Source organism: Asparagus officinalis, chromosome 4, assembly GCF_001876935.1.
Source record: "Asparagus officinalis chromosome 4, Aspof.V1, whole genome shotgun sequence".
Classification (NCBI taxonomy): domain Eukaryota; kingdom Viridiplantae; phylum Streptophyta; class Magnoliopsida; order Asparagales; family Asparagaceae; genus Asparagus; species Asparagus officinalis.
This window is the reverse complement of record NC_033797.1, coordinates 10,782,279-10,810,121: the sequence shown is the minus strand read 5'-3', so window position 1 is coordinate 10,810,121 and position 27,843 is coordinate 10,782,279. Positions and strand designations below refer to the sequence as shown.

The following is a 27,843-nucleotide window of genomic DNA, read 5'->3' as shown; positions in this document are numbered from 1 at the left end:
GTGAATCAGGCAGGCTGCGAGCAGCGGCGTCGTCTCTTATCTCCCCTCCTCTATTTTTTAAACCCTAACCATTCCTAGGGTTTCGATCGCCATGAGATGCTTCTTCAGAGAGATACCTCCGTCGCTGCCGTCCATGTTACCGACGAAGATGACGGCGATTGCGATCTCGACAACGCCGTCGACGAGGATTGGGATCTCAGCGGCGGGGAGGACAAAGCACAGCAGAAGAGGAAGAGGAAATTGAGGTCGATGTCGATGATGAGGGCACCTTTGGATGCTGCTTCGTGATCGATGAGGACGGTGATTTTGAAACTAGGGTTTTGAACATTGAAGAAGAGGAGTTTGTAATCGATGAAGAAGAAGGAAAATGGGGGACGAGAAGATTGGGTCTTGTAGGAAAAGCTATGCAGAAGTGCGCCAAGATTTCAGCGAGGAGAACTTATCCCTGGAGGTAAATTTTTTATGGGTTCAAGCTACTGTTATGCATCTCATTATTCTTAAAGTTGCATTTGTGATAGAGGACTCGAAAACAAAGAGTTGGGAAAATCTTTTTCTGATTCAAACTGGAGGGAGATTTGGGGAATAATATGTGTTGTGCGCGGCAAAAGTCAAAACAAAACCGATGTGCTTCGAGAGACCAAATCAAACAAATGCCGATAGACGATCAAACAATTCAAAATAACGTCACAAACTCAAACAACCAATTTTAACGTGGTTCGGCAAGTTGACTACGTGCACGGGGTAAGAAGGGGATGCTGTTTTCACTAATAGAGAAGAAGAGTACAAATTGAGATTACAAATTGCTCAAACCAACCAACTAATGTCACAAAAAAATCTTTAATTCTCTCCAAACAAAACCCTAGCCAATAGCTCTAAAAATATCTTTTTTCTGTACTCCAAATATCCCCTTGACTGCACTCCATAAACCCTAAAACGTGTGTTTGAATTTATATCAAACACAAATCCCAACCAGAACAGAAAACCAAAATCAGGCCCATACCTGACTCGCGGTCGATCGCTGAACCCATCGCTGTTAACCGAAACCAATGACAAAAACAAAATCTGCTACAGGGTTTGGCTCAGTCGACCGGATCAGACATTGCGGTCGACCGTGAAAAGTCCAGAGACTTTTCCCTGTGCTGTGCACGTTCGTGGTCGACCACCGCGCCACTCGTGGTCGACCGTGCAGCATCCAAAATGTTTCTTGCGTCTTTTTGCATGAATTTCTTCGCCGTTGTTCCTAATTCTACAATTCTCCACTTCGGTGAAGTTTTCTCAAAACTGAGCTGACACCAACCAAACCAAATGTCCCAATTGTTGCGTCCAGTACGAAGTGAAAGTAATCCACAATAACGGACTCAATCCACAACAAGTCGATACCCAAATGAGAATGTGATCACTCTCCAAATATCGATGTCTACTCTTTAAACCGGCTGCATCATAAATAACTACGTACGTATCCTCTTGCCCAAGGAATTAAGCCTTCACGTAGTTTACAAAAATGACCTCCAAAGACCCTCAATCCAATATAAGAGTTCTCAACTCTTCACTAACAAATCTACGGCTGATAGCTCTCCTAATGGCCCTAAAGTGAAACAAACCAAATACCTCCATCTGAGGTGAACCAATGATCATATCCAAATCGAAACTATGTCTACCAGCTGCACTCGAATCAACCAACTCGTCATCTGTATCCAAAACAACATGATCCCCAACCTGTGTCACCTCAGCTGGAATCCCAAACGATATAATATGATCTGAAGTATGTGGAGTAATCTCCACCCAACATGGAGTAGCATCACCCTCCACCCGCTGCGATATCCCAATGATCTGATCAACTCTCCACTTGTCGAGAGTCAAATGTGACATACCTGTTCAGAATCAAATCAGAGTCTCCCAACTGATAACCAAACGAGCCTCTGAATCTCAAATGTGCAATCAGATCAAATCTCACATCCTCGATGTGATCAAATGCTGGGCAATTAAACATCCAACGCAATCTAAAATCTGAAGCAACTCCACCTGATCCAAAAACTCCAAACGTAGCAGTCGACAACTTATGACTAAGATGATCCAAATATGTCGAAGCTCCAAAACTCCTCTGTAATCCAATGCTTGACAACCAACGCCGATCCTCCTTCAGCAAGGAACGACTCATCAAAACTGTCATCTCATTTCGTCGCCCCAATGTTTCCTCTCCAATGAAGTGTTTCAAACTGTCGTGAGCTCGACACAAACGCAAGAAAGAACCCCTATCAAAATCAAAATAACGGGTTACTTTTCTATCAATAGACTCCCTCTATTTGTTGTTGACTTCTAGGACTTCACACCAATAGGACTTGGTTGCAACCCACCAATGCCTAGAATAATCCCCAACTACGGAAATCAAATATCGATTACCTCCAAATGATGCCTCATTAGAAGGCCTCCAAATGCCTGAATGAATACCACCTAAAAGACTTGATCGATGGATAGAAGTGCCAAACTTCACATTGCTCTTCTTGCTCATACCAATGTGCTCAAAGGACTTCAATCTGCAAGTCAAAACACTCATCAACAAACCATGCACGACATAACCAATCAAATATCACAGCCTCAACAAATACCACAGTCTAGCCAAATCCAAAGAAGTCGTTAGCTTTCTATCAATCATCATGTTTCCAATCAAATAATACAAATTCTTCCTGACGCCCTTCATCACAATCATGGATCCAAATGTGACATTCAAAGATGCATCCTTTAAGGTCACCCGATAGCCTGCTGCCTCCAAAACTCCAAGTGAAATGATGTTCTTCTTCAACTGAGGAACAAACCTCACTTCATCCAACTCCCGAATCACTCCGTCACACATCCTAATACGAACAGTACCGAAACCAATAGGGCATTCATGATCATTACCCATGAGCACGGCATCCCTTCTTTCTAACTCCTGAAAGTTGGAGAACCAATCACTCTTAGGGCAAATGTGATAAGAAGCATCCGAATTTAATATCCACTCTGTAGAGTCGGTAACACAAACTGACGGTAGTGTTAATGAATAGCCCGAAGAATCCAAATCTGAATTATCGTCACTAGCCTTGACAGCATTCACCTCTGAAGCTTGAATAGCTTTTCCCTTATTCTTCCCGGCTCGATCAACCAACTTTGGGCATTTTCACCTCTGAAGCTTGAATAGCTTTTCCCTTATTCTTCCCGGCTCGATCAACCAACTTTGGGCATTCGGTTTTTCAATGTCCATCCTCTTTACAAAAGCTTATTCTTCCCGGCTCGATCAACCAACTTTGGGCATTCGGTTTTTCAATGTCCATCCTCTTTACAAAAGACAGATTCCTACGAATTTCAGGATGTGCCCCTCTAGACTGTGATCTCCTACCACGGTTTGGACTCTTTGCTCTCGTGACCATTGCCCCCGCTACCGACTCAATTGAAGTTTTCTTATCTTTCTTTCGAAGCTGATAATTCACAAGTGTAGTGGTGACTTCACTATACGAAAGAGATGCCTTCCCATTAATAAGAACAGTGTTGTTAATGCGCGAGGCGTAAGGCGGGACGCAAAGCATCTTTACGTGCACATGCGCAAGGCGCAATGCAATGCGCGCGCCCGAGTGATGCGAGGCGCACACCGCACATAATTTTTTAATATATGTAATCAAGCGCGAAAGAACATGTTTTTAAAATTTACATGATAAATAATATCTTACTATAAAATCATAATATAATATCTTAATTTCTAATGCTAACATCCAACATAGTAGCAAAATTCATAAATTTTCAAATCAAATGTTAAATCAAGACTAATATCCAAGTAAATGATTAGTAATGGTCCTCAATTGAAGGCTATTAAAAAGACCTAAGAGATTTATTTTGTTTTTTTGGGATATGGAATATCAATTATAAAGACTCGATTGAAATGTTAACAAACAAAACTATATGTGGATATGTACTACATGCACCCTGCACAAAGTAAGGATGTACGTGAGACGCAAAAGGCGTTGCTGCATCAGATATGGGGCGCTTCGCCACCGCCCCGCATCGTAAGGCGCATGAGGCGCAATGAGGCACATGCCTTTAAAAACACTTAATAAGAGTAAGAACGAAGGTTTCATGTTTCTCGTCGGGCAAGGAATTCAACAATAACAACACTGTAGGATCTGAACTAATCACACTAAAAACACTAGAGGAGGGGGGTGAATAGTATTTTATAAAATTTTATGCAAAGTAGATAATAAATTAAAAAAAAGAAATGACAAACACAGAAAATCAACAATACAAACACAAGGATTTATACTGGTTTTACCTTCCAGGTTTACATCCAGTCTCCAAGCAAATCCCGCTTGAGATTTTCCACTATGATTTTGAATAAACTTACAAAATCAAAACTCAAACCTGATCAATTTGTAAGATCACGCAAATTGCAACAAATCTCTTCACCAAGAGATTACACCTCTCAAACTTGAGAGAATCCTTTCCTTGAATCATTGTACAAATCTCCTATAAGCCTTGATAAGTTTGTGATGTGTAACAGTGGCTTATAGACTCTTTTGTTCTCTGAATTCTTTTCAAAATCTTGTATAAATGAAGATGAACAATTGTTGCAGAATTTTATTTTTCTCAATACTCAAGTAAAAATCAGATTTTCTATTACTTGAGTTTCATACAAATTCAATATTATATGTATATTTTCGTGGTCCAAAATTCTGAACTTCTAACCTATTTATATCCCTTGAAAAGACATAATTTTGAACTCATTAAACAGATATAAACGGCTAAAAACTGTTTCATATTCAAACATGAAACGTTCAGAAAAACTGTCTTAGTAGTCGACTATAATGTTCAGTAGTCGACTACTCTGTAAAACAGAAAGTCTGTAATTCAAAAATTGAAGCTGAGTAGTCGACTATAATCCTGGGTAGTCGACTACTCTGTAAAGCAGATGTTCTGTAATATAAATTTCAATGCTCAGTAGTCGACTATAGTTGTAGTCGACTACTCTGTAAAACATAAGTTCTGTAAATCAAAATTCAAAGCTGAGTAGTCGACTATAATCCTCAGTAGTCGACTACTCTGTAATTTTACAGAAACTTAAGTTTTGATCTTAGAGTTCAGTAGTCGACTACAAAACTAATTAGTCGACTACTAAGGGGTAAAAATGTTATGTATGAAATATTTTTGACTCAATGATTAACTAAAAACTCTAATGGTTAACATAGGAGATTTCTATTGTTAACCAACACGTTAAGCCTGTGTTAATATGTTCTAATCTCTATGTGTGTGTATGTGTGAGTGATCAAGGCTTGTACAAAAGCCTGTGTTAATATGTTCTAATCTCTATGTGTGTGTATGTGTGAGTGATCAAGGCTTGTACAAAATTTCTAAGTAAAGAGAATGTAAAAAATCTCTATGTGTGTGTATGTGTGAGTGATCAAGGCTTGTACAAAATTTCTAAGTAAAGAGAATGTAAAAATTACATTGATATATAAGCTCTTCATCTTCTTTACTTCATAATGCCTTGAACTCATCTTGCACTTGTTCATGTTGAAATCTGTACTGAAATATTAGTGCACAATAATACACATAGTTATTCATGTTATGAATAAATTGTTATCATCAAAATTATATCATGGGAACATGATATCCAACATTTTCCCCCTTTTTGATGATAACAAACAATTTATGCATATGTAAGTATATTTAAAAAAATAGACATTAATAAACAAATATACTTACTCCCCCTGCATAAGGTGTTTTCTTTAAAATATTTTAAAATAGGTCTTAATAAAATTTAGGTCTTAATAAACAAATATACTTACTCTCCCTGCATGTTATGAATATTTTAAAATAGGAAACTTTAGGAATTTTACCATGAAACAATTCATAAGGTGTTTTTTTTTTAAAAATAGGTCTTAATAAAATTCTATTTTGAATATAACATGGTGTAAAGACAGCTTCTGCCCAAAAATATTTTGGTAAATTACTATCACATAATATTGTTCTAGCATATTCTTGTAAAATTCTATTCTTTTTTTTTTACAATTCCATTTTGTGGAGCCGCTCGAGAAAAAGAAAAAGTATGAGAAATACCATTTTTATCACAAAAATTTGTAAAAGTTCATTTTCAAATTCTTCTCCATGATCACTACAAATAGTAATAATAGAAAGGGACTTTTGTTTTTGAATTCTTTTACAAATGATAGAAAATTCATTAAAAATATTATTTTTATGTTTAAGAATATTACCTATGTAAATCTTGAAAAACTATCAACAAGAACAAATACATACCTATTTCCATTTAATGAAGCTACTCTAGAAGGACCAAAAAGGTCAATATGAATTAATTCTAGTGGTTTACTTGTAGAAACTATATCTTTAGAATTGAAAGATGATTTATGCATTTTACCTTGTTGACATGTATCACAAAAGTTATCTTTATAAGAAAGTTTAGGTAAACCTTTAACATAATCATTCTTAGAAATTTTAGAAATATGTTTAAAATTGACATGACCAAAACGTTTATGCCATAAAATAGAATCATTAGAAGATGTAAGAAGATAATGTTCATTAGAAAAGTTATTCATAAATAAAACATAAATATTTTTTTTCTATGACCTTTAAATAATATAGTAATCATATCAATATCATAAATTAAGCAAGATTCTTTTTCAAAAATAATTTTAAAACCTTTATCACAAAGTTGACTTATACTAAGCAAATTATGTTTAAGATCATCAACTAATAAAACGTTATCAATAATAGGTTTATTTGGATTACCGACAATTCCAATACCGATGACATTCCCTTTGTTGTTATCTCCAAAAGTGACAGTACCACCATCCTTATTTTGACAAGATGACAATAATTGTATATTACCGGTCATATGTTTAGAGCAATCGCTATCCAAAATCCACCTATTTTTCTTAGGTACCTGAAATGATAAACATTTACAATTTTAGTACCCATGCTATGTTGGGTCCATAAAATTAGTCTTTAGGAAACCAAACCCATGAAGAGTTTGATTTTCCTAAAAAGTTATTTGATAAACAAACATCTTTAATAAAATTAGAAATATAACAAATTTTCTTTAAAGGAGATAATTCCTTAGGAATCCAAATAGATAAATATTTTGATTTCTTTTCATATAAAACATAATTTTTAACATTATGTTCATGTAAATTACAAATAGGTTTTACAAAAATAGTTTTCTTAGAATTATTATTATTAACATGAAAACCCAAACCTTTTGTCTTTTGATATTCTTTTTGAAATGAAAATAAACTCTTAAGATTTTCTTTAACTTTATTAAATTTACTGACATTCAAACATATATCATCATATTTTAATTTAATAGAGAAAATATCTTTATTTAAAATATTAATGCGAATCTTTAAATCATTGCATTCTGATTTTAGATAAACATTCTCATTTGACAAAACATGATTTTCTTTAAGTAATTATTCATTTTCCTCTTTTAATTCAATTATTTGAGAATTAAAAGAAATAGAAGAATTAAAATCAGAAACTTCTTCATGTAATCTTTTATTTTTACCTTTAAGAAAATTATGTAAAGCCTTTAATCTTAAAAAAGTTTCATATGATTCACTGAAAGCATCTAAAAGTTCTTCATTATCACTTACTTCATCTTGTGCCATAAAACACATATGAGCACTTTCTTTTTCTTTAATTTCTTCATCGGAAGATGAATCATCACTGTCATCCCATGTAGCCGCCAAAGCTTTTCTTTTCTTGTTGCTTTGAATGTTGTTGAAGTTGTTGGAGAAATTTGACTTTTGCTTATTTTTTAACAATGGACAATCTTTCTTCATATGCCCTGATTTGTTACACTTGAAACAAAGTAAGTTATTTGAATTTAAATTCTTTGATTTAAACTTGCCTCGTTTTATGAATTTTCTAAATTTGCATGCAAACATGTTCATTTCTTCATCATCCGAATCTTCTTTATCCGAAGTAGTATTGAATGCAAGTACTTTCTTGTTCTTAGTTTCATCTTCATTCTTTTTATTTTTAATTTGGACTTCGTAGGTCATGAGATTTCTAATGAGGTTTTTTTACTGAAAGTGTTGACAAGTCATTTGCTTCTTCTATTGCAGTCACTTTCTTTACCTATTGTGGAGTAAGAGAACGAAGAATCTTTCGCACCATTTCCACTTGTGTGAATTCTTTTCCAAGACCAATAAGAGAATTTGTGATGTCAGTGAATCTTGTAAACATTTCTTCAATGGTCTCGTTCTCCTTCATTCTAAATAATTCGAATATGTGTACAAGAACAGAAATTTTAGATTCTTTAACTTGTACCTTTATGAGTTACCTCGAGTGTGTGTCAAATATCATAAGCGGATGTGGCCGTTGACACCCTATTGAACTCATTCTTGTCAAGAGCGTAAAATAGTGCATTCGTAGCTTTGGAGTCCAAATTTGCATTATTTCTTTGAGATGATGTCCATTCCGTGAAGGGAGTGATTGACTTCTCATATTTAGTTTCCACAACGTTCCAAAGTTCGTAGCTAATTGATTGGAGATAAATTCTCATCCGACACTTCTAATAATTGTAGTTTAATCCATCAAACATTGGAGGACGATTTGTAGAATGACCTTTAAATTTTGAAGTTAAATCCGATGATGATGCCATTTCTTCAACCTTGCTCTGATACAAAATGTAGGATCTAATCTAATCACACTAAAAACACTAGAGGGGAGTGAATAGTGTTTTATAAAATTTTATGCAAAGTAGATAATAAATTACAAAGAAGAAATGACAAACACAAAAAATCAACAATACAAACACAAGGATTTATACTGGTTTCACCTTCCATGTGTACATCCAGTTCCCAAGCAAATCTCGCTTGAGAGTTTTCACTATGATTTTGAATAAACTTACAAAATCAAAACTCAAACCAGACCAATTTGTAAGACCATGTAAATTACAACCAATCTCTTCACCAAGAGATTACACCTCTCATACTTGAGAGAATCCTTTCCCTGAATCAATGTACAAATCTCCTATAAGCCTTGATAAGTTTGTGATGTGTAACAGTGGCTTATAGACTCTTTTGTTCTCTAAATTCTTTTCAAAATCATGTACAAATGAAGATGAACAATTGTTGTTGCAGAATTTTATTTTTCTCAATACTCAAGTAAAAATCAGATTTTCTATCACTTAAGTTTCATACAAATTCAATCTTATATGTATATTTTCGTGGTCCAAATTTCTGAACTTCTAACCTATTTATATCCCTTGAAAAGACATATTTTTGAACTCATTTAAAACATTGCTCAGACATAGAAATGAATGTATCTTTAGTGGACGAAAAGAATAAAAATTGCTTTGCTTATAATTTAGATGAATATGATGACTTGGATGATTGGTGCACAGATGACTTTGATCCCAATCTAGGAAGTGTTAGGATTTCTGGAGGTGGATTGTGTGCCAATATGACTTCAGATGATGCTCAAAAGATGAAGAACATGAAACTTGAGGAGGACAATACAGAAGAATCTGAGCCAATAGAGATAAAGCAGTCAAGACACTAGTGAATCACGTACCTCATCTAAATGATCAAGCCCATGTAGGATAATATAGCCATGTGTTTATTTTGGATTTTTGGGTGTACATGAGTAGCCAAACTAAGTGACTATGGCCATGTAGGATAACATAGCTATGTGTTTATTTTGGCTTTTTCGATGTACAAAGTAGAAATATATCTTTTGAGGAACACGGTGTAAGATATCTTTAAGCTATGTATTAATCGGTTAGTAAATCAATGAAGTATCTGTGAAATCATGTTGTCCAGTTTGGTTATTATTCTTTTTATTTATACATTGACAATGTTTCGCTTAAAATAAGGATGAAAAATCATAAATAAGATAAAAAAACATATGATGTATCACCTATGATGTTGTTATTAATTACCCTTGGCACTACCGCATGTACTACAAATATTGTTATATACTTTGGCTATTTTCATGACTTAAATTTATCATGCGTCCACACTTTTTACATTTTGATAGAGAGAGAGAGGCAGTAATGATATAATTGAGTATATTATGTTGGATGATTGATTTATTTAAGGAGTGTTGTGGAGAGAGAGGCAGTAATGATATAATTGAGTATATTATGTTGGATGATTGATTTATTTAAGGAGTGTTGTGAAAGTTATCACATGTTTGTTGATTGTTAGTATATTATGTTGGATGATTGATTTATTTAAGGAGTGTTGTGAAAGTTATCACATGTTTGTTGATTGTTATTTGTTTAGCAAGTTAGATAAAATAAGTTTTATCTATTTTATATGTATGAAAATTTAATTTTAGAAATAAATCAAAATCATTTAAGAAACATGGAATGAATTCAGGACATATGAAAATTATTCGATATTTGCTCATGATCAGCATCATGATGCATGAAATGTTTGACAATTTTTCGAATGTGTATCACACAAAGCCCCTCTAAGTTATTCAAATTCCTCACAACAAAATTATGGATGAACCTAAGCTCATTGCAACTTGTCACAAGCCCTCAAAGTCTAGCTCATTTACATAATTAAAGCCCCAAGAAGAAAGAAACTAACCTTTCAAATTATCTTCAGTACAAAATGTGGCTAGAAGAAAGTGGAAGGTGAGATTTTGTTGTGCGAAATTATGTTCAACCTTCAAGAAATAGTTTTGGGTAAGATAAAGAGAATATAAAATTTAGAGTGCAAAGCACAGCAAGAATTTCAGAACTCCAATGTTTAAAATGTTTTTCCTTCTCCTATCCATCCAAATTATCAAGCTGTAAAATCATACATTTTATTCAGAGCCTGTAACAATCTTGCTTCATATGTGCAAAACGATTTTGTGTGTCAAAATGTTTTAGCTCGAACCTAAATATCATGCGAGTAACTTGAGAAATAAGTGATGTCTGTTTGCTTCGATGGGGCATCTTTTGCAAGCTTCTCTTAATGATACGTATAACTTATGATGGCTACCTTTGTCAATCAAAGGTTGGCTTCAACTAAAGTGCATGGTATAATTATATCATATTCAAACAATTGTGAGATGAATTCCCAAACTATTAGATCTACATGACCAGGTTAACATTTTGTTGTGTACAATGTAAAAGGAAGAAACCACTATTATGTTCCTCATAAGGTTTAGTTCGACATTGAATACTCTACAAAGAGTACACATGTTTAAATAATGAAAGCTACGGATTCAGAAGCAACTTAATTAGCTTTTTTGGCAGTGTACTACATCAAACAATAAGTTAGGCTTAGTAGGTCTAGCGGCTTACATTAGCTTCTGAATGCCACCTATTTGCCTCAATTCTCTCGTCTTCCCCGTGCTCTGCCACCATCTCTTTAAGATCCTCCGATTAATTTCAGATGCTTCGACAAAAACGACACATTTTAAATGAATTCCAAGCCTATGAAGTGTAATCTCGACTCCTCCAACTCCAGTAACGATAGAGAGAACCCTCAATCCATGAGGAACCATATTTTTCAACACAAAAATATGAATTCAAAGTCTCATCTTTCTGTGTAAGCCGCTATCTTTACTGGCCATGAGGAACCATATTTTAAATGAATTCCCAACCATACCTATCATTGTTAGGTATTTTAATGTTATGGTTATCTTCTATTTGGTATATACATAATTGTAGCTTTTGTCAGAATTGCTGTGAATATCCAAGGCTCATATGCTTCTACTTTTGTATGTATCAAACTTAAAGAAAAGGAAATCATTGGTTTTGAACTCAAGCCCCAAAATATTACGCAAATGGTTTGTATAATTAAATCAATGAGGGTTTTTTTCATGAAAATCACCTTTAAAGTAGAAGAGATAGAAGTTATCTTTAAAGTTTTTTTTTAATTCATAAACCACCTTTTAAGTGGCTTCAGTTGTCAAACATCCAGTTTTTGTCAATTTTTGCTTCTATCAATATTAATTAAGTAGGTTTGACAAAAAGTGGTTGATAGCTTTTACGTGACTTCTAAGAGAGGAAAACAAACACTTCAATATCCACTTGGTTGGATGTTTCGGTTTAGGGGATTTTTGGATTTCCATATTTACTGTATGCATTACAATAATTCTTCACTTGGTGTCAATCTTTCTTTTCTAGAAGTGATGTGAAATGTATGCAGTTATTCTTTTCTTTGAGTGCGTTCTCCTGACTTCTTTTTCTTTTCCTAGAAGCCATGTTCCTATTTTTTTCGTCCATAGCTTGAATTTTTTTTCCTTGTAAATTATGCAAAATCATCATTCAAATTTTCTCTTTTTTTAGCACGAATCAGTGTCTTTTGACAATAAGTAGAAACAACTTGTACTTAACTATCTATATTTATTTTGGCTTCCTTATAAATCAATTTTTCTTAATTGTGTAACTTCTCTGTTGTAGGAGATTTATAGGATACAGCCCACCACTGAGCTATCAAAGTGCAGGTTTGCTATTATTAGAAGTCTCGTGAGTAAGTTTGCTATACTTTAGCTCTTTCTTATTAGCTTTCTTATTATATTTTCCTATATAAATTATGTGATCATATATACATCTTTAATTATGTGATTATATATACATCTTTTTAAGGTTAATGTGTTTTGTGATGTCTTAACTATTGCACATGCGTGTAGTTTGCTTGTCATATACTAGATACATGTTTGTTTTGCCATTATTCTTTTTCCATGCTTTATACCACCTTGCATCTCTTATTTCATGTGTATGTATATTTATTGACTTGCATCATATCATGTTACTTGTACTAGACTATTATAATGAATATGTGTTGATTATGCTATTGGTGACTCACAAATGTTATATTTTTAGCAAGCATAGTTGAGCTCCCTCATAATCCCAAATTTGCTTCTTCAATTGACTGGTAGAAAATAATACATCTCCCTTCCAACTTTTCCCTCTTTCTCATTGTGTAGTTTTCCTTTAGTCATGGTACGTCAATGTAAACTACAGAAGCTTCATGTACTTGTTACGCCTGAAGAGAAGAAGATTCGGAGGCAAAAGCAATTACGTAAACGCTACCAAGACAACGTTAGGAAACAAATACAAGAAACAACAAGTGATCAAAATTCTGACGTAAATTTAGTTGATCATATTCTCTCGGAATATCTCTCTGCAAATAGTGATCCCATTGAATATGATGCAATAGGGATTGTTCATGAAAATCAAGAACATATTACAATGAAAGATTCAATTGACCAATCAATAAAAAAATATTACGAGGCAAAAGAAATTGTGGGAAAAAGTGGCATTCATATCACAAGTGACATAGCACATGCCCCAATTTCATCTCTACTAGAAATAGTTCAAGAGAAGGGATTAGGCTCTCGCCTTCCAAAGGTATTTTCTTTAGCAAATCATAATGATGCAGATTCATCATCTAATGATGATGATTCACCAATGAACATATGGTTGCAACATCGAATGGATAAACAAAAAAGTTCAGGTAAGTGACTATAGAGTCTATTTCAAATCCTATATTGCATTGCACTTTTATGCAATTGTTTAGAGATATTAGCTTATGCTCATCATTGTTCTCTTTGTTCCTTTATTCTATATCATCACAGCAAAGGCTAAAAGGCCACCCTTTGCTCTGGATCATCCCATCTAAAGTTTGTAGCAAGTGCAATGCAATTGTTTGGAAAGAGGAGAAAGTAAATGGCAAGAAAAAACTTGAGTCATACTATACAACCTGTTGCAAAAATGGAAAGATTATTCTACCCCATTTTCGTAGGGCACCAAAAAGGCTTCGTAGACTTTTGAACCCAAGCAACCTCGATGCACACAGTAGAAGATTTCGTGAACACATACGTTCATTTAATTCAATGTTCTGTATGACTTCGCATGGAGCGAAGATTGACTATAATGTTATGCGTGGTAAAGGACCTTACACATTTAGAATGCATGGCCAAAACTATCATGCGATTAGATCCTTAATACCTGAACCACCTAATAAACCTAGGTATGCTCAGTTGTGTATATATGATACAGCAAATGAGATTGAAAATAGATATCGATCTTTAAATCGAACTAGCCTTCCAAGTGAGGCGATGGAAATAATGGACAAAGAGATCATAGTTGATGTTAAACTTGAGCTCGATTCTGTCAATGGATATGTCCAGGAGTTTAGGAAGGAAAGAGACTTCCATGAAATGAACCAAACAGCTGAGTTTGCACTAAGATTAATTGAAAATCGAAATCGAGGGTTAAGCAACTATAATCGCCCCCAAGCAGATGATATTGCCGTCCTCATGCTTGGCGATGAGTTTGAAGAAAACAAAGGGCGTGACATTATTATAAAACATAAGAAGAAAGGATTTCAGCGTATAACTGAATTGCATCCATCTTACATGCCGCTACAATATCCGTTACTATTTCCTTACGGTGAGGATGGATGGCATATGGGTTTACAAAACCATAATCTTAATGGAAAAAATAGAAAAAGAAAAAAAATGAGCATGAAAGATTATTATGCATATCGACTTCAGCAACGCACAACTGAAGCGACAACTCTTTTGCAAGGTGGAAGGCTTCTTCAACAGTTCATAGTTGATGCTTATGCCGCAGTTGAAGAAGAGTGTCTATGTTGGATTAGAAATAACCAGAGGACACTTCGTGCTGAACTATATAAGGGTCTGTGTGATGCATTAGAGGCCGGCGATAGCAACACAGCATAAGTGGGGAAAAAAATTGTGTTGCCATCGTCATTTACTGGTGGTCCAAGATACATGATGCAAAACTATCAAGATGCAATGACAATTTGTTCTTGGAGTGGAGTCCCAAATTTATTGATCACTTTTACATGCAATCCAAATTGGATCGAAATAGATGATTACTTGGAGCTAATACCTGGATAAAAGGCCCCAGATCGACCTAATATTATTGCACGTGTTTTTCAAACTAAGCTACAACAAATGTTAAAGGAGCTAACTAAGAAATCAAGATTTGGAAAGGCCATTGCATGTAAGAGTTTATAGCTTTGCTTAATTGTTAAGCACTTCCTATCCCTTAGTTTCCTTGCTCCATTCTTTCAAGCCTAATATCATAAGTATGAATCTTGCAGATCTATCCGTTGTTGAGTTCCAAAATCGTGGCCTTCCTCATGCACATATATTGATAAAAATGCCAGAAAAAAATAAACTCAGAACAACAAAGCAAATTGATGAAACAATTTGTGCTGAAATCCCTGACAAAGGAATCGACCCTTTATTGCATGAATTGGTAATTGCTCATATGATACATGGGCCATGTGGAATTCATAACCCACGATCACCTTGCATGAAAAATGGCCAATGCTCAAAAGGTTATCCAAAGGTGCATAATGAATTCACGAAAATTGATGCAAAGGGTTTCCCTATCTATAGGAGAAGAAATGCCCAACAACTATTGTTAAGAATGTTGACGTCGATAGTTCATGGGTTGTCCCATACAGTCCATTTCTTCTACTTAGGTTTCAGTCGCACATTAATGTTGAGGTTTGTACACGCGAAAATGATTAACAGTGTTCTAAAAAACGGCCTGGGCGGCCGCCTAGGCGGAGGCGGTGCCTCTAACGTGGAATTCAGCCTTGAGCGGCCACCTTTGGGCGCTGCGAGCGCCTAGGCGGCCGCCCAAAGCTAAGCGGGCCGCTTAAGCGGCCCGCCCCACTTAAAAAAAAAGAAAAACGCCCATACCCAATACCCAAACCCAAAAACCCAAACCCAATAACCAAAATCCCAAACCCAAAACCCTAATTCCTATTTCTCACTCACCCGACGCCGCAAGAAATTTCCAAAAATCGTCGTCAACCTCGTCGAAGCTCGAACTCGTCTTCAACCTCGGTCCTCGTCTTCGATCTTCAAGCTCGAATCGAACTCGTCTTCGTCTTCAACCTCGGTCCTCGTCTTCGATCTTCAAGCTCGAACTCGTCTTCGTCTTCAACCTCGTCGCAGACAGGAGTTCGAAGCTTCGTCTTCAACCTCCGAGTTTCAACCTCATCCGAACTCGCCTTCGTCTTCAACCTCGGTCCTCGTCTTCGATCTTCAAGCTCGAACTCGTCTTCGTCTTCAACCTCGTCGCAGACAGGAGTTCGGAGCTTCGTCTTCAACCTCCGAGCTTCAACCTCGTCTTCGAACTCGTCGGAGCTTTGTCTTCAACCTCCGAGCTTCGTCTTCAACCTCCGAGCTCGTCTTCAACCTCCGATCTGTTCCTCGTCGAAGCCTCTGGATTCTCGAAGCGGTTGTGAGTCTGCTTCATCCCTGTAACAAGGTAAAGGATTATATGTTATTTGCTTATTTTATTTATCATTTTACTATTTCAGTCTTTTCAGGTGATGATCTTTAATGTTATTTATCATTTTACTATTCTGTTAAATTTTTTTTGTGATGGACAGTTTCTATCTCAGTTTTAGCCTTTTAGGAATTTATTTATTGAGGATTAAGGAATTATGCTGGATATATAAGCAAGTGACACTGGCTACTTGTTTTATTTAGGAAATTATTTATTTGTGTCCTAGTGTATTTCACTGTAGAATTATTTCACTGTAGAATTAAATGATACTGAAATCAGTCTCTTTTTTTATTATACAATGTAATAATACTTTAGTTTATCCCTTTATCATGATTTGATCTTATGTATATGAATGATTTGTTTGTTCATTTATTTCAGAATGTCGGGTGATCCAACGAAGGAGTTTACGGGTTCCACCAATATCCCCGTACCTCCCATGAAAGATAGAAGGAACTCAGGAGACATTGGTTGGGAGTTTGGATTTTGTCTGGACCCAAAAAATTTGAATATGGTGCAATGCAAACTATGTGGGCACAAGGTGAATGCGGGGATCCATCAATTTAAGAAGCATCTTGCAGGGTTGAGGGGGGACACTAAACCATGTTTGAAGATTAGTGAAAAAGATAAGCAGAGGGTGAAAGAAGTCATTGATGCTAATTCGAAGAAGAAGCAAGTTAAGGAGAGGCACACTATAGACTTAGAAGAAGAACTTCATACGACGAGGCCGTGTGATGAAGAAAAAGATGAAGAAGAAATCATCTCTCCTTCCATAGGCGATGGGTCTTCAAAGAGGTCTAGAGAGCCTACTGTTGGGCCGATGGATGCTTACACCGCTAATGATCCAGAGTTAGCGAAAAGGTTGAAAGGGAAAATGAAGCAGACAGGAGTGAAGGATTCTTTCCTGAAGGAGAAGAGAGATTGGGTGCATGATCAGTTGGCTACTTGGGCATATGAAAATGCCATCCCCTTTCATGCCATCTCCACGGATTCTTTTACGAAGGCATGCATGGCTATTGGAGACTATGGACCGAGCTACAGGCCTCCCAGCATGTACATGTTGAGGGAGCCCTTATTGCGAAGAGCTGTTGAGAGAACAAAAGTCTCCTTAAAAACGCATGAGGAGTGGGGCAAGACTGGATGTTCCATTATGACTGATGCTTGGTCGGACAGAAAGATGCGGTCGGTAATGAATCTTTGCATCCACTGCAGATTGGGGACAACTTTTCATAAGTCAATTGAAACCAAAGAGGAAGCACATACAGGACAATATATATTTGAGTGGGTTAATACGGCTATTGAGCAGATTGGAGCTGATAAAGTCATTCAGGTTGTCACGGATAATGCAGCTGCAAATATGGCCGCGAAGGAGCTTTTATATAGGAGGAGGCCGAGGATTTTTTGGACTAGTTGTGCAGCACACACTGTTGACCTGATGCTTGAAAGCATCAGGAAGTTGAGTTTATTCAAAGGACCAATTGAGAAGGCTGTTCGCGGGGAAAATCGTGTTCTTTATTGATTTCATTGTTCTCTCAAGTAACTGTTTATCGATTACAAAAGATCCGCGAGGACGCCATCATCTTTATCTATAGTTCAATCACAAGACATTGTCTATCAGTGCGTCGCCATTTGTGAAACAAAAGAGAACAAATGGTGAGACCTGGGACGTTACTCGTTCGCCACTACATTTTTGACTCTGCTGCGGAAGTCTTCTGAGAAGAAAGGGAAGTTGAGATTTATAGTTTTCCGATGAAGCATGGGTGAGATGATGCAAGCTTGCAAAAGACCGCTAAAGGCAGCTAATGTGGTAGGTTTTGTTGGCGTGAGGGAGGTGGATAGTTGGTGTGACAGCGGTGCAAGATCTTGAAGGTTATGGCTCCTATTTCTCGTATTGAGGTAGTCGATAGCTACTACAAACCTCAATGAGATTTGTGGGGGAGCTTGAAGTATGAAGAAGGAGGATCAATTCAAGTTTCAAGAATAAGAGAAGGATTTCAAGCCCGTGATGATATTATAATGGGAATCCAAGGATCGCTTCTTCTCCTTCGGCATATGCTTCTACTAACCTTGTTCTATCCTGATGTAGAGCAACAAGTTGAAATTCATACTCAAGAGTTGGAGAGATACAGAGAAGGAAAGGGTTCATTTGCTAGGATTGGAGCGGTGAAGGCTAGAGAGAAATCAGACTTGAACCCAGGTAAAATAATTTTAGAAATTGAATCATATATGACTTATAAGTTATCTATTGTGCCATTGTGGTAGTGAATCAACTAATAATATATTATTTTTTGTAGCTAATTGGTGGTATTTGCATGGTGGTGATTGTCCCTTCATGCAAAATATGGCTATGAAACTTCTCAACTTGACAAGCAGCTCTTCTGGTTGTGAAAGGAATTGGAGCACATTTGAGGGGGTAAACTAATTTCTAAACTTATGAAAAATATGAAATTCTTCTTAGTTGTGTTTTCTAATTTGTGTCCTTTACTTTTGAAGATTCATACGAAGAAGAGGAATAGATTGGAATCGAAGAGGTTAGAGGAACTAGTCTATGTGAAGTTTAACTCAAAGCTCAACCAGAAGAAGAGGAGAGGAGAAAACAAGAACCTACTACTATCTACTGATCGTAGTAAGGCACGAGCATGGATCCTAGAAGGAGCAGGCTCCGATGATGAGGAAGAAGTTCATCCTGGCTCAGGTCTTACTTGGAGGATGGTAGAGGGTATATCGGGAGCGGCTGAGGCTGCGGAGAATAGGAGGAGTTCTAGGCTAGCAGGACCTTCAAGTGATTCTACTTCAGTGATAGATGATGAAGAAGAGCCTCTTGTCTCGGATGATGATGTTTCAGACGAAGAGGAGGATTGTGTGGAGATGGATTCTGGAGAGGATAGCGATGATGGAGTAGAGGAGGAACTTCATGATGATGATGATGTTTGATGATGACATTAGATTAGATGCATATTGCTAATTCATTATATTACATCTAGACTATTCCTGTTTGACTATTTTTTTGCTGATATTTTGGGACATAAACTTCTAGTTATTGGATATTATATGCCTTGTCATTTAGTATGTATGCATCTTTGATTGACTATTATACTTTGGATAGCATATGTGTTGTGTTGGTATTTTTGTATTTATGCATTGTTGATTGAGTATATAAATTTATCTTCAAGTATCACAATTAAAAAAAAAACCGCCCAGAAGAAAAAAACCGCCCAGAAACCGCTTAGGCGCCCGCCTAGGCGTCTAAGCGCTGGGCGCTAAGTCCGGCGCCCAGGAGCGCCCAGCGTTTAATGTAACATTGATGATTAAGTACTTAATTTAAGTATGTGCATAAAGGGCCGGACTTAGCAACCGGAATTATGAACAATAAACATGCACATGATAAAGATGAGATTCATCAATATCTTGATGCTCGATATATTAGTGCTGCTGAGGCTGCATGGAGATTATTTGATTATAATCTCCATCGACGTTATCCACCTATAGAGAGACTTCGCTATCATTTGTCATATGAACAAGAAATCTACTTCCATGACAATAGATACATTGAGAATGTTGTACAATCAAAAAGATGTCTTAAGACAATGCTTATAGAATGGTTCATTGCTAATCAGACTTTTGAAAATGCAAAAGATCTATTGTATACTGAATTCCCACAAAAGTTTATTTGGAATAGGCAACTACTTGTATGGCTCCCGCGAAAGAAGTCCTTTGCTATTGGGAGACTACCCTTCGCTCAACCTGTTAGTGGTGAAAGATATTATTTGCGCATGTTGTTAAATATTGTTAGGGGAGCAACAAACTATGAATTTTTAAGGACAGTTGATAATGTTCTCCACCCAACATTTAAATATGCTTGTCTTGCGATGGGCTTGCTTGAAGATGATAAAGAGTGTGATTTATGTTTAGCAGAGGCTTCTTGTTTCAGTGGTGTAGCTGGGCTTCGGTGACTTTTCACAATAATACTCATGTTTTGTGATGTAACTCATCCAGAGAAACTATGGGAATCACATTGGAGATCATTGTCAGAAGATTATGAATACATGCTAACAAAGAGAAATCCTGGGAAAGTTGTAACTCTCACTGAAGACCAGTTGAAAAATGAAGCTCATTGAGATACAACAAACATTGGTTCATAATGGCCAGTCACTGTTAAATACCCAACAATGCCATTCCCAGCATATAATTCAGATCTAGGCATAAGTAATCAATTGATCTTTGATGAGCTGGACTATGATACTGCTCTTTTGACAATTGAGTTAGCTAAGCTAGAAAAAACCTTAACGATGATCAACACACGGCATATGTTTCCATCTTGAACTCATGCTCAGAAAAACTTGGTAAACTTTTCTTTATCTATGGAGGTGGAGGAACTGGAAAAACCTATTTATGGAGAACTTCGGTTACAAAACTGCGAAGTAAGAAAAAAATTGTATTGGCTGTAGCTTCTTCCGGTATTGCATCCTTGCTTCTACCAGGGGGCGAACTGCACACTCCAAATTTAAAATTCCCATCGAAATCACTGAGCTTTCAACTTGCACAATAAAAAAGCAATCACATTTGGCTCAGCTTATACGTTCCACTGACTTGATTATTTGGGATGAAGCTCCGATGACAACAAAATATGCATTTGATGCAGTCGATAGAAGTTTTAGAGACATTATGCAAATTGATTCTAATCCAAATGCTACCAAAGCCTTTGGGAATAAAACTGTTGTCTTAGGTGGCGACTTAAGACAAATTCTACCAGTTGTTCCCAGAGGAGGGAGAGAGCATATCATTGATGCTTCAATACATAGATCTTCGCTTTGGAAATATTGTCATTTGCTTCTTTTGACAAAGAACATGCGCTTAGAGAATGCAAAATCTGATGCCCATTTGTTCCATTTCCATGAAACTAAAGATTTTGCAGAATGGGTGTTATCTATTGGTGATGGGACAATTGATGGTATTCACCTAGAAAATCAGTCAGACTCAACATGGGTACAGATTCCAAATGATATGTTAGTAGATGCCAAGCTTGGAACAAAGGGTCTTATAGATGCAACTTATCCGTCATTGGTCCTAAATTATGCTAATGCTAATTACTTACAAGATAAAGCAATACTTGCCCCAACAAATGAACAAGTTAATACAATAATGATGAAATTCTTGAACTAATCCCAGGTAAGGTAAAGACTTACTTGAGTTCAGATGCCAAGCTAACTGTCGATGAAAAGCAAAAGAAGAAAGAACTTTTCTATACTACTGAATTTTTGAATTCTCTCAAGACTTCTGCACTACCAAATCATTGTCTGAAATTAAAGGTCAATGTACCAGTTATATTGCTATGAAATATAAATTAGAGAGTAGGCCTCTGTAATGGAACTCGTCTTATCATAACAAAGCTTGGTCAGAAGGTTTTAGAAGCAGAAATCATTACCGACTCTAATATTGGGAAAGTAGTTACCATACCTAGAATCAAAATGTTCTCTGATAAAGGAGAGCTACCATTTATTATGCGCATGACACAATTTCCAATTAAATTAGCATTTGCCATGACAATAAACAAAAGCCAAGGACAAACTCTTAGTAAAATTGGCATATGTCTACAAACACCAGTTTTCTCACATGGCCAGCTCTATGTTGGACAAACTCTTAGTAAAATTGGCATATGTCTACAAACACCAGTTTTCTCACATGGCCAGCTCTATGTTGCTGTTTCGAGAGCAACTTCAAGGCAATCCTGAAAATTCTTATTGGGTGAGCAAACTGATATGCCACTGAATTATACACAAAATATTGTGTATAAAGAAGTCCTTCAAGAAGTTATGGAACAAATTGTTGCATCTAATCCAATCAATGAAGAAACATGCTCAAAGGTATGTATCATAAAAAAAGTACAACTTTGAGCTAATAAATAATGCCATCAACTCATGTCATGCTTTATATTCTATTCAATACTAATTCAACAACCTTTCCATGATAATTCATCAACAATAAAATATTGTATGCTTTACTTTCAACTTTTTGTATGGACGACAATCTAATGAACTGCGTTTATTCCTTTCTTATGTGTATTATGCTTGAACCTACAAATCTGTCTTATAATCATCACATTCATTAGATTTTGTCAGAAGCTTATTATTATTAGTACAGTTCTAACATTTTCAACATTTCCATACTTTGACTAACTGTGCTTCAGTGATATGCTTGGGTTTATATTGTTATATTGAAACATGTACTAAATGTATAAGCTTTTTTTTTTTTGCTTCATTAGTCCACTAAGTCAATAGCTTTGTACTAATAAAGCAACTTCAAAATGAAAATTTTGTTGACACCACATCTGCAGAGTGCAAGAATGAAAACAGGTTTCTATATTCGCTTTAACTTCTCTCTACTAATTTGTAACATCATTATATAGGTTATGTCTTCATCTAAAGAGCACAATCTTACATGTAAGGACACAAATGAAGTCATTGGAAGCTCCCGAACACAAAAAGCCAAATTTAAACAATTAAGCGAAGTGGATCCTGATGATTCTATTTCTTTGGCTCAATTACTACCAAGCAGGAAAAAAAATTGAAGCAAAGAACATCACGAAAGGTTGTGATCAATCCTGATTTCACATCAACTATAAAACAGATCCCAAAGCCTATGACACCACTCGAAACTAACACCGGTACTTTATATACTTATTTTCATATTGATTGCTTTTCAAACTATTACATAACAGTACATTTACCTTACTATTTACATGATTATAGCAGCAGGAAGCTTAAGAATAAAAAATAAGAAAGTTGCATCAACTGTTGACCATTTTACCCTAACAACTGAACAAGTGACAAAGCATAAGGAAAGAGCAAACAAGAGAAAGGTAGAGCAAGAACCAGAAAAGATTTCCAAGCGTAACGCTAAAAAGAGGTTAGAATATGAGCCAATAGCAGGAAAGCAAAACAACAAGTCATTGCATGAAAAAGAAAGACAATCACTTGCTAAAGACAAAGAGATTATATGCAATAGTATTTTTGATGGCATGGATAGCACTGTTGAAGAGTATAATGTCAATCTGCGTATATTGAAGCTTTGGTGTGGCCAGCTTCATGGTGCTGGAAGTATGCAATCCATGGTCTTCAGTGCTAAAGATGAAAAGGTCATTCCTGACCCATAGCATGCTTAAATTACATTTTCGAAATCAATATACACATCATAGGAAAGTTGATATATTTACACATAGCTTGTACAACTATATTTATAAAATTTTGGTGTTATCTGTTTATTTTTCATGATTCTTGACAATATATTTTTTCATACAACAGGGAAGTTGCAGACAAGGATTTGTACCAATTGGGCTAGCTGAGCACTGGAAATCTATTATTAATGAGGGTTCATCATATGCTATTTCAAGGGTTTCCATCATTGATTGCAACAACTACGTCAAACTTATTGATCACAAGCATCAAACTTTTACTGAGAGGACAACCTCTATGCCACTATCGGACACAGATATTCCACTGGAACCGTTATATAATTTCCAAAAGCTTGATATCATTCAACAAATTGAAAAGGACGACGATATACATCAGCCTACAGAAGCTATAAAGACTGAAATTTTGAAAGGTAACTATCTCATGTTCTCTTAATTTCCTTAATGTAGTACAATTTGCATATCTTCTCGACATTACGCAATTATATTTCATACTAATTTGATCGATTTTCTAATACATCATGTGCTGTTTAGTTTTTTTATTACAAGAAAGGTATGGCCTTTCATACTAGTGAATGACATTTAAAAATGCATCGAAAAACCCTTGGAAACTTGGTAATGCTACCTTCTTTCTACAGATGTTTTGACACTTGTCATTGATGTCCGCCCTCCAACTACAAGACATACAAAGAAGAAACTTATTCATTTTGCTGAGGTCTTCATGACAGATGAGACTATATTTCCAAAAGTTTGTGTGCTTACTATTTGGAAGGAAGAATATGAAAGAACTAAAATCTTTACTCTACCATTTAAGAAACAATTTGTCCTTCTTGCAAGCGACCTTAAAGGAAACAACTTTCGCGGTATGCTCTCTACATATCTTCATAGTCTTCATGTCAATACCACATTCTTTAGATAATTTTAATTTTTTTCAAGCAAAAAACAAAATAGGACGATATGGGCTACAGACATGTATGTTCACAAGATTCAAAATTGAACCAGAGAACATGCCGGAGTCTCGACTTCTTCTCAAAGAGTAAGTTATTTGCCATCTCAAACATTTAAATTCAACAATAATAATTTATAAACTCTTTTTACTTTTTTCACTGTCTCAATCATCTCTTTGATTAAAAAAAAAGAGTGACAGACAAAACAAACCAAATTCAAGCTACTTACGGTGAAATATCAAGATTCAGTGAACTTTATTGTAAAACTCCAGAAGTAATCTACACAATTAGCCAACTCCGAGCTCTTACTAGCTCTCCTCCTATCCCTGGCAAGGTACATAACCTTTATCATCTATTCTTTTTATCACATTACATGTCAATATTTTGCTCTCATTATAAATGAATCTTAGTTCAAATAGTATGGCTTGTGCTGCACTGAATTGTGTGGATTATATGTTCTTTAATGTATATATTCATTTACTATATCTATTAGGATAGTAAAAGGAATTAAAAGGGATATCGTAGACAAGATAACTTTCTCTAAAGCCCACATTTCAACTGTATAATAATATATCCTAAATTAGGTTCAAATCCTCTACATTGATATCTCACCTCTAAATAATTACTCTATACTACAAATCTAATAGCTACTCAACAAATATCTACATACATTCTTCACTTCTCTATGACCTACATTTAAACACAAATTTGCACTATTTAGAAGATGCCTCAATCAAAACTTCTCTAAAATGATTTTTCATGTATAACTTCACACATCTTTATTAATCATTGCTTGCTCTTATCATTAACATCATCTCTCCAAATAAATCTACCAGGATTTGTACTACACAATCCGCGCAACTATCTCGCGTATTTACACTGAATTATCGATGACCTACCGTGCATGTGCAATGTGCCCAAAAAGGATGAAGTACGAAGTTAGTGACCAATATGGCTGCCCAAACCCAAGTTGTGCCAATCGTCAAGGGAATACAACATCAAGGTTTTTTTCTTTGCATTTAGACAACTTCATGCCACAAATGTTATATTAGTAAATGGTTCAATTTAAATTCTTTGTAACTAACATAATAGTTGTATTCATTTACATCTCAGGTACAAGATCACAATTGATATCAAGGATGATACCGACAGGTTAAACCTTGTAATTTTTAATCATGATGCAGAGAAAATTATTCACATCTCTGCTCCAGAGCTTGAGAACCTGAAATTAGAGGTATATTTCTACACTATACTTTCAACTACCTACTTTTTAACGGGAATCAAACAAAAAAAAAATACTAAGATATAAAACGTGTGAATGGAAAGAACTAACAGATCGCTTCAATATGATTTTAGGATAACGGACTCTGCAAAATACACAATCTCATAACCAAAGCTCATGGAAAGGAATTCAAGTTTGCCTTCCGCCATGATTACACAAATCACAAGTATAGTTTGAAAGGGCAATACACTGTCAGTTCATTGGATTGGTCGCCTAGAGCATTTAATCCAATGCGCAATACAGGTCAAGCACTTGAAGAAAGTACTACCTCATACAAATCCTCTGACAAAGAAGCTGATTCTACTGATAACGATGAAATCAAACATAATGTTGTTTCTGACTCCGAATTTGCTGAAGGAACCCAGTAGACGGCATCCACGTTCAGCCTATTCCCCTTTTGCTATGTAAATATTAATAGCTTAAGATGCACAATGTATTTTGATAGCTAGCTGCGTTCATGTATGTATGTTTGTTTCTTATGGATCACAATCCTTGTGCTTCCTAACTTCAATGTGTATTACATCTATTATCGTTGTATTTTGGTTGTCTTATTTCCATATCGTTAAACATACTTTTACATCATTTGAAGATAGGAGTATACATTCTTCATTTTCCCCGCGTTACGCGGGGTTTTTTTTTTGCTAGTTATGAATATCGAGAAAAGGAGTAGAAATTTTGAGATAACTACCAGAATAGCATGATGAAGGGAAAAGGGATAGTTGGCGACACATAGATCTGCATGCTGCAAGTTTTATAAGTTCGGCAAAAATATGTATGAACTTTTGTGGTTTTCCCGTAACAGCTATTGTAATACCATATAGGTGAGCAGACGTTACAATATAACAAACAAAGAAAAAGGAAAGTATTGCATGTGAGGAATAAAATTTTATGTACACTGTATTTAAACAAATAATCGTTTCTTGTAAATATTGCATCGCTCTGAAAATCTCTATTGACTGTAATCTGTATTTTGCAGTTACTTGAATAATGTGAGCGACACCTAATTCTCCAGAAGATCGTCTTCCTTATATTTTCTTCTAGTGAGTAGGGTTATCGATGTGAGGGTACAGCGAAACCCATGCGTCTTTGGAGGAAATTTCTAAGTTTGCATGTAGTTTCTCAAATTCCACAAGAAGAGAGCGTAATATACTTTTTCACACGTTGAAATTCACTTATTATTGTTATTATTATTATTTTATTACTACTACTACTACTACTTTTCCTTTTTGGTTTGCATCTGTGGTGAAAAGTTGATCATTTGCATCTTGTGTTTATTTTCTCAGTTTAAGAACATATATTGAGTCTTTTCTATCAAGCAGAAAAACAAGGTTTCTGACTTACCGTCTCAAAAGCGTGCCACACAGCGCCGGGGCCAGCAGGCGGCCGTGGACCGATTGTGGGGCGGACGAGGTACCCCCGCACCGGGGAACGGGGGCAAAGAGGAAGATGCCAGGGTGGCAGAAAAGGACCAGGGGAACCACACAAGCGGTGGTGGGGATCAGGATATGAATTGGTACGGGTCTTAAATTTGGATGCGAGTGATCAGGGATGGTCATGGATAAGGATATCTCATGGTAGTGAGAAGCTGGAACATTTCCACAGTCATTTTCATCCATATTGGTAGAGAAACCCCCCAAATTCTAGGCTTTGTTTCGCACACCAAACTTGAAGTCAATATAAATCCTCTTTCCTCATTGGTAACAACTTGGTCAGCTCGTAGATTTCATCGATACGCAACTTCTTCTAGAAGTTGAACAAATTGCATGGACGATGCCTAATTTCACCATCATCGGATAGCTTTTCATAACTGTATATCTCAATACAATGATGGTGATTCAACAAGAGAAGATTCCTTTGTCATTTCGTTCCCCAAAAAACAAGTTAGCATTTTAAACATTTTTCTCTATTTGGGCCTACCTTGTGGACCCTAGGCTGTCATTCGGCACAACTTATGGGCCCAAGGTAGGCCCATGAGCTTTCTTTGTCATATGGGGCCACACCCTATATGTAGCGGTTCATGCCCACCCAAACTCGTGGAAATGTTCTCTTCTAGTGCATGTGAGTAATCTTTGCTTAAAAATCACAGGCAAAGAGAATAGTCAATATATTCCATGGAAAAGGGAGAGTGACTATTAAAAACCATATACGAAAAGGAGGT

The 27,843-nt window shown here is 35.9% G+C and overlaps 2 protein-coding genes across 5 annotated transcripts; both read left to right on the top strand.

Moving 5' to 3' along the window:
- Positions 1 to 26,267, top strand: LOC109836606. Of its 4 annotated transcripts, none has more exons than XM_020404559.1 (11): positions 1 to 451; positions 12,392 to 12,435; positions 22,674 to 22,931; positions 23,017 to 23,402; positions 23,569 to 23,869; positions 24,095 to 24,319; positions 24,408 to 24,492; positions 24,596 to 24,737; positions 25,240 to 25,406; positions 25,517 to 25,637; positions 25,760 to 26,267. In XM_020404559.1, the coding sequence occupies exons 3-11, from the start codon at positions 22,907 to 22,909 to the stop codon at positions 26,051 to 26,053; spliced, it is 1,746 nt and encodes a 581-aa protein (XP_020260148.1). In that variant the 5' UTR covers positions 1 to 451; positions 12,392 to 12,435; positions 22,674 to 22,906; the 3' UTR covers positions 26,054 to 26,267. The 4 variants fall into 4 exon arrangements, with proteins under 4 accessions (XP_020260148.1, XP_020260150.1, XP_020260147.1 ...); XM_020404561.1 differs by having other exon boundaries at positions 12,392 to 12,461; positions 23,020 to 23,402; XM_020404558.1 differs by having other exon boundaries at positions 12,392 to 12,461.
- On the top strand, positions 12,932 to 14,679 carry LOC109838173. The gene is made up of 2 exons (XM_020406636.1): positions 12,932 to 13,342; positions 13,570 to 14,679. Exons 1-2 carry the CDS (start codon positions 12,932 to 12,934, stop codon positions 14,677 to 14,679), a joined length of 1,521 nt encoding a protein of 506 aa, XP_020262225.1.

Bases quoted from the DNA above. Each gene is read 5' to 3' on its own strand.
- LOC109836606 (XM_020404559.1), top strand. From the start codon at position 22,907: ATGACACCACTCGAAACTAACACCG. The intron at 24,738-25,239 runs GTACATAACCTT...TAAATCTACCAG, and splicing joins CTCCTCCTATCCCTGGCAAG to GATTTGTACTACACAATCCG. The intron at 25,407-25,516 runs GTTTTTTTCTTT...TTTACATCTCAG, and splicing joins CAAGGGAATACAACATCAAG to GTACAAGATCACAATTGATA.
- LOC109838173 (XM_020406636.1), top strand. From the start codon at position 12,932: ATGGTACGTCAATGTAAACTACAGAAGCTTCATGTACTTGTTACGCCT. The intron at 13,343-13,569 runs GTATTTTCTTTA...ATATCATCACAG, and splicing joins TAGGCTCTCGCCTTCCAAAG to CAAAGGCTAAAAGGCCACCC.